The sequence below is a fragment of the Alternaria atra genome (genome assembly GCF_907166805.1).
Source record: "Alternaria atra isolate CS162 genome assembly, contig: 28, whole genome shotgun sequence".
NCBI classification, from domain to species: Eukaryota; Fungi; Ascomycota; class Dothideomycetes; order Pleosporales; family Pleosporaceae; genus Alternaria; species Alternaria atra.
The window spans coordinates 2312394-2320100 of record NW_025091326.1 but is presented as its reverse complement, the minus strand read 5'-3'; the positions used below and the strand labels follow the sequence as shown (position 1 = coordinate 2320100).

The window sequence follows — 7707 nt, the reverse complement described above, 5'->3', positions numbered from 1 at the left end:
CTAGACTTCTTTGGAGCTACAGACGCTTTATATGCTGATTATAAAGCTACCCGCAAAAGCTCGCAAGGCTACATCTTCTTCCTCTTTAGTGGTCCCGTTAACTAGAAAGCTACATTGCAGCGATGTGTTACTAAGTCTACTATAGAAGCAGAGCTTATCGCTGCTTTATCTGCTGGCACTGAACTTATATAGTAGTAGAGAGTCTTCTGTGATATCGGCTTTAATCTAAACAACGAGCAACTACTATACTGCGACAATTAACAGATAATACGCCTACTTAAGGCTGCTACACCTCGCCTTAAGACGAGTCTTCGACACGTCGACATCTATTATTACTGGCTACGTCAAGAATCACAAGCAAACAACATTAACATCTCGTACACACAAACTAACTGTTAACTAGCAGACGGTCTTATAAAGCTTTTGCCTTAACAGAAGCACGAACACTAGGTTTTACTTCTTTACTTCTAACCCTTTCCTACATTAGGGCATTAAGCTTAGTAAAAGGCATCTAGCTTAGCTAAAAGGTTAAGCACTACCTAACTAAAATGAGCGCGAAGCAAAAAGGACCTTAAAAACTTATAAGCTCTAGGGACGCCTATCACATAGAGCAGAGGTCCACCAACACTGCGACGGCAGACGATCGCCTACCTAGAACTGCACCGTTAGCGGTACTAGCCCGCACCTAATGCAGCTCTGCCCGTTACAAGGCAGAGGGTGGCCTACGATCACATCAGCTTCTAACATGCGTTCGAACCTAAAGGGGGTGTGTAAGCCTAGGACTACATTACATGACTGCTCTGCAGGCATGACTAATGCGTCCGACTACTTAAGAGCTCAGATCACACAGTTGTACATACACAGAAGAATACACTCATTCATGTGACCTTATACTACTACTACCCTATGCTTACACGATATGCCCATGTCTGACAGTACTACACTAAGGTTTGTCCCCGGTAACTCTTCCTGCCCTGCAACAGCAACAGGCAATGCAGCACCTAGTAGAACTAGGTCCAGCACAGTAGCTGCAATACTCCCCACCCCTCTTCCTCTCTTTCCCCCTCCCCCCCAAACACACACACACACTCTCTCTCTCTCTCTTGGCACATAGATGCCTCAAAATGCAAGGAAACCACCCTAATGTACACACACCGCTCAGTCTCCCCAACTGGAAGGGGAGCTGTATCTCTGAAATGGTAGCAATACCCGCGCAGGCAAGAAATGCTTTCTAAGGTAGTGTAGCAGCACTGTAATTCCATAGCTTAGCACGTCCTACATGCCCTTCGGGAGGCGAGACGGCGGACTTAATCCCCATCAAACAGACGAAAAATGAATACCAACCAACCAACCAACCAATCCACCTAACGCTGAGGTTGTACTCAAACGGTTCCACAAAGAGGCTTCAAGTTCAGATGAAAGCTCAACTTCTATACTTAGTAGTAAGGATTGGCGCAAGATCAAGTCTTTTGCACGCCATATAGCCAAAGATGAGAGCAGTAAGTAGGTGAAAAAGCTTTATCGAAGTTTGCATCACATCTCAGCCCAAAACAGTATACTCAAAGCAGAAGTTCGAGGCTTAAAGGAGGCTCTAAAGGTCAAAAAGAGACACCAAAAGAAGAGCTATACGCTTCAACTAAGTAATCCTGAGGAATACCATGGAGGAGCCGTTTTCTGGTCGCCTAAGAAAGTACGTCAAGCCAAGAACGATGAGATGGAACGACGACAACAACAACAACAACAGCAGCTACAGCTCCAAAAAGCTAAGAGGTCTGAGTTGAAGAAGCAAGCTCGATTGTAAAAGCTTCAACTAGCCCAGGAGAAGCGTGTTGACAGGGAGAGACTCAAGGAGGTGAGGGAGAAAGAGCGAGCCGCAAAGCTAGCTGAAAAGGAGCGCCAGAAAGCAGCTCGCGACGCTGAAAAAGCTATAAAACTGTCCCTAAAGGGTAAGCGCAAGGCCTCACAAGCCTCTACTCAAACTCAGAAGCGTCAGAAACGTGTTGTTGTTGATTTATCTCATGTACAAGCTGAGGTGGTTGTACCAGCCGTCCCAAATCAAACAACCCGCCTTGGCCGCACCACTAAGGTACCAAGTAAATATAAGTAGCACAGTTGATCGCAATACTATAATTTATTCAACTCTAAGAAATCTCGCGATAATAGCTATTGTGGGTGGCTGTACAGCCTCATTCTTATGAGGTTTTGGTGTTGTTAGATGGCTCAAAACTCGACCCGGCTCAAAACGCGCACGGAAACGGTACGTTAGTTATGAAAGGCTGGAGTAAGCATATGCAGATCATTAGATCATCACTGAGAAAGACTTTTAAGTCATTCACAACTTAAAGATGCCCCATAATCGTAGCTATAACCTAGAAAATACTGATTTTAAGATAAAACATTCGGTACTTGTCGCACACGCTTAATTCAAGAGCAGAAGCCATACGCTCTAGATCCACGCGGTACCGAACAGAGCGTAATAGAGAACATGAGTCCTATACTGTCAAATTTTTAGACCGTAACATTTCCTGGATAGTATGGAATAATGTTGCCCATCGGGCTGAACTCGCAGTAAAACCACCACTCTTGGTTCGGGTTTTGAGTGCATCGATTAGTACTGAAAGCGCAACCGATCTTCTTGGAAGCCTTCCAGACAGTCTGAGTGAAGTGGTACGCGCCTGGGAGATTCCCAGCCTTGTAAGCATTCACTTCTTCTGGACGGATCCAGTAATTGAATGCACTCTGTACTTGCGCGGCAAAGTTGGGCGCGGAAGTGGCAGGAATGTACCAGAAGTTGTAGGCGTTTTCACCATAGGGACCCTATTGAGCGTTATTAACTATTAGAAAGCACAAGGAGATCGAGAACAAAGCATACGGTATGATCCTGCTTGCAACCATTGGACTTCTTCAGGGCAAATGATGCAAGTGTTGCGTCCCAATTCAAAGCCGTGGCTGCATGCTTGCTTCGAATGCCATTAACATAGGACAGAACATTGACAATGAACGCTTGATCGGTCGGAGGAGGTGAGCTCCGCTTCTCCAGAGTTCTTACTTCAAGATTCGCCAATGTAAAGCTGTTACTAGCAAGAAGCAGGAAGCTAGAGAGCAGGGATAGGGTATGGAGCTTCATGTTGTAGAATAATATCGAAATATGACCTGGGGTTGCCTCAAAAGATTCACGGGCACTATTGTAAGCTAGAGTGAAGCAAGAACGGAAGTATTGAGTTGATATTAAAAGCTGCGTAGAGCGAGCGAGAGACAGAACTTAAATGAGTTTCTGACGAAGAGAGCTGCTAAAGGTCCGAAAATGTTGGTTCTAGACTATCCCAGGTGTTCTTCTAAGAGCTAAGGGCTAAGATGAAGCTAAGTCCAGCTGAAAGGCCTGAGAAAGTTTCCACAGGCTTGGAGACCAAATCGAGGTATAGAAGCTCCAAACCGCTAATCTCAGTTCTCACTCGCGTCTGTGTATATATGACACATCAGCCTAACGAGAGGTGGTCAGACAGCGATATTGTAAGGTGTGTGAGGGCAGACCGACGGAGCTACCCCCTGATTCCTTGTGGAGGCCAACATCTGAGCTAATTCCTACGTTTGGCCTTGTAGAACCCAACCGACCAACCATACCTATGAGTGCTGGTTCTGATTCATAATGCAGTGGTGCTTGGGTCTTTTGTCAGCTGTCACTATATGACCTCAGGGATGTAGACTTGAATACGAGACGGCACAAGACGATGTACGCCACAAAGCATCTTTGGTCAGCAAGCCTCTAGTGGAAGGCTTATGTTCGAGGGATTGAAGTATGTTAATTGGTCTTTCACTTGTTTACTAATACGTCAGATCCTTTATGTTCAAAGCTTATTGCGGTAGGACATTATTGTAGCATCCTTTGTTCACATTTCGATCGATTAGAACGGCCTCGCATGATTGTCTGGGACGGTACAGGAAGAGTGGTGCAAAACTGCAGATACTGTCAGCTAGCTCAGGCTGCTTCGAACATCTATTGATTCAGATCTGACGGATTTGTTCCAAAACCATGCTCTTGATCAGTTTTCTCCACGGATTTTCTTGCAGGGGTTAGGAATGCAACTGTGAAGTTCCACGTGGGGACGTTTGCAGCCTATTATGTATTAGCCCAGTCGTCGTTGACAGCCAATAGGGGCAACATTTCGTACATTAAGACAACGGCTGACGATAACTACTGTCTAGAATCTTAAGTTTTTTAATTGCATTTTCTAGTTAGTGATACCGGTTTTCTGACGAAGCTCACACTGCTGAGGAACGTCCCATCGTCCTTAAATTGCTCTATGCTTGTTTTTACGACCTTTCGAAGAAGCTATTGTTTGGGCTCTAGCACTACTGTATGGAACGTATAGTGGCAAGAGCGAGGGTATGAGGTTTGAAGGGCGGACAGGGTCTGAGAAATGAGGGCGTTGTGACCCAGAGAGAAGCTGAAGCTAGGTTTACGCCGAGCCAGCTGAGCAGTGTGTCCATCAACTAAGTAAGTTACTTGGTTGACACTAGGACTCCAAGCAACTGTGAACCCTCTAGACCGGCCGGTTTAACCGGTTGCTTTAACGTAAGCAGGTCGTCTTGAGTTGATTAGCTAGTGTCGCGTGTCGGTGCTTAAGGTTCCAACTAATTTAGTCCGGCCTACTATAGTGCTCTAGCGCCCTGATGTCAACCAAGTAACTTACTTGGTTGATGGACACATTGCAGCTGAGACAGCTGGCGATTCAGCTGCTGCTACTGTACGCTCAGCTGCTGCAGGACCAGAGTGCAAGAACTGGATAGGCTGAATGGACGACATAGGCGGTAACAGGAAACTGGAATTGTAGAGAACAGCAGGGTTATGTATGGCACGATCGCTCGCGACAGGTTATGAGTTTTGCTGGCGCTGTATGGAGGCGGAGGACTGGAGTTGATCATCACTCTGCGTCGCGTAACTTGTCTGTCTTGTTATGCTAATGTGCGGCTAGGCCATCGTCAACCATACTGTGTTGATGGATTTTACCTTCCCATGGCCGCTGAAGACGGTTGTTCGTTCGGCGCTAAGATTTGGTCGTTTGTTCAGCCCAAAGGCTGGTCGTTCCAGTCCTAGACATCGCGCGCCGCTGATATAGGCGTTCTCAAAAGACCAGCTATCATAAACTGGCCTTTGCGCAATTGTCGACGCAAGGTTTTGTATCACATCCCTGGTAGGTGGCAGGCGACGTGCTATAAGTCATATATACTTGACAAGGTCCGCCGCAGGTTGAGACTTTGGCACCTAGATGAAAAGGATGCTGAGGCACAACTAGAGAGAGAAACGCGCGAGGGGAGATCCCGAACAGGTGCAGGCAGAGAGCACAAAAGGCATTGTAAAAGCGGTGGGGAGGCCGAACACAACCTGCACCCGTGCAAAAAAGATGATGTAACTTAGAGACTGAGCAGTAATTCGATGTCTTACAACACAGTAGCTTGTTGTGGTGTTGAGTTATCTGCATACAAAGGTGCGCAATCTTGGTAGGGTGGCTGGCTCGCTTGCCTGGCCAGTTCGCTTGTCGTTCACGTTATCTTGTTGTTGTGTTAAGTCAATAACTTGCAAAGTTAACTAACTTGATTAAGGCGTCCGCTCGCTCGGGATTTACATTGACAATTTCCAAATTCTCACTTCCCTCAACTCTGCGAGTCAATTTCCAAATAATGACCTTCCTCAACTTTTCACCCTCAGCCAACCACCGTTCCTCGCCTCCTCAATCCTTCTAGCACTTCTTCCATTGCAAATGCAACTTCATCTCGAACTTTGTGTCCTGAGTGTCCACACTAAACATTGCTTTCTTATCACAAGTAAGAACTGCTTGCGAATTGACGTTGAACAACGGACCCTTAGCGCCACATTTAGCCCATACAAGAGCAGCCTGTCCTACTTCTGTGTGAACATTGTAGTTGTCATCGTACGGGCCTTTGAACGGGACCATGGCCGAAGCCTAGAAAACATGTCAGCATAAAGTTTCTCTTATCTAGAATTCCCAAATTTATAATAGATTGAGAGGAAAAGGTGGAACGTACCTGCTGCTGCTGTCCACTGAAGAAATAGGTCGCACCAACTTTTCCAGAGCACTTCTCAGGAAGCTGCGCATAGCCTCTCAAATCCGTTGACGCCACAGTCCAGGACCAGCCTTGCGGATAGTGCAGCGTGACTCGAACGTCGCAGTTCTTGCGAGCGTTCGCTGCGGATTCTCCCGGTCCCGTAGCAGCAACGTATTTGCTGAAAGCAAGCGAGACAAGTGTCCCAGCTTCGAGGACTTTAGCATCTACACTACCGGGTGGACATCCCGTGCCAGCCCAGGAAACACCTATACGAAGCGTTAGGGAAGAGGTACGTAAGCAGAACGAGGAGGGAAGATTGGGGAACATACTCTCCACATACACCTCGCTTGGATTTGGCTTAGAATCTCGCTTTTCTACATCGAGGACGGGGGACGCCGCAGCAAGGCCTGCCATAGCAGTAATGAGAATGATGAAGCGCATGATGGTGGATATATTCTTCAGCTAGGCAAAGTCCTGAACAGAGGTAGTTTAGTTGTTTGCAGAAATCCCCTTCCCTCGGTCGATACCCCATCTTTAAATAGTCAAGCATGAAATCGAACAGCAACCAGCCATAAGCCTCAGCTGAAAGAGTGGCAGTCGTTCCACAAAAAGGTCAAAGCTAAAGATAGTGCTAGCCATTAGACTTATGATTAGTTATAATTAGAAACTCGTAATTGTTTCGACCAAAAGACATAGACTCAGCAAGCGAGCGGGCACCTGCCTTAACGCGTTTCGCTCTCTATCTGCTGCTCAACGTCCTCTTAAGCAATCATCTCTTCTCGCTTAGCCTGTGTCAAGATGCCTCGCTTCTGAATCTCACATTTTTTGCGCTGCTTACGCGTTATAGCGGCCTCGTCCGCTCTTTTAAGACTAGCGACTCGACCCTTAAGCAACGCAGCTGAATGAAGCATTACCTCAGCGCCTGTCTCAAGCTGATTAATCGCTGCGATGATACCGGCAGGCGATGAGCTCTTGTGCCTTTGAATCCGATCGCGAGTTGATGTTAATTAAGCCTCTAGTTCGCGCGCGTTGCTTGGTGTTTTGGCTTCCCATAGGGTGTTTTCTAGCGAAGGAGGTGTCCGCTTGCGAAGCTTGACATTAAGCTTCAATATCACCCTATCTGAATCTCGTGGGACCAGACCAGCGCCTTGAAAGCTTACGCAGATATTATCCTTTGTGATTGACTGTTGATAGGTAGTGTCCACCCACCTTGTGGATGGGCGCCTGGGCATTACCCCGCAGCCAAGCACACTAAAAGGCTTAAGTTAGCTCGCCTTTATCGATAACGAACAGCACTAGGATTCTTGTTGGGCAATGTGACGAGATGGGCTTGTCCGCGACGACGATGTATGGTGGAGCTAGCTGCGCACCACTTTACACGAACGCCCTGAGTCATCATCGTTCTCTCTCAGTTGTCCAACCACGAAGGAGCGGCTTTAGATAACTGGATGATTTGATAGGACGCCGAATCCGAAATGTCTTGAATTGAATAGATACTAGATCCAACCTCGATGGCCGTACGCCAGATCTCATCGTTCCCTCTGAACAGATGCTGGGAGAACGATCGGGCGTAGGGCCAAGAATGACCTGAAGCATGCGCAGAGCAGCCACACTCTGATATTGCATGGTGGGATTGGCCCA

General features: G+C 47.0%; 2 protein-coding genes across 2 annotated transcripts; both read right to left on the bottom strand.

The window, feature by feature from the left end:
• Positions 1 to 2508: 2508 nt before the first annotated feature.
• On the bottom strand, positions 2509 to 3127 carry ALTATR162_LOCUS7820 (uncharacterized protein; the record flags this gene model as incomplete). Its single annotated transcript, XM_043315449.1, has 2 exons — positions 2509 to 2817; positions 2873 to 3127. 2 exons carry the CDS (start codon positions 3125 to 3127, stop codon positions 2509 to 2511), a joined length of 564 nt encoding a protein of 187 aa, XP_043171384.1.
• Positions 3128 to 5738: 2611 nt separating this feature from the next.
• On the bottom strand, positions 5739 to 6507 carry ALTATR162_LOCUS7819 (uncharacterized protein; the record flags this gene model as incomplete). The annotated part of the gene is made up of 3 exons (XM_043315448.1): positions 5739 to 5963; positions 6046 to 6332; positions 6396 to 6507. 3 exons carry the CDS (start codon positions 6505 to 6507, stop codon positions 5739 to 5741), a joined length of 624 nt encoding a protein of 207 aa, XP_043171383.1.
• Between the last annotated feature and the right edge of the window lie 1200 nt (positions 6508 to 7707).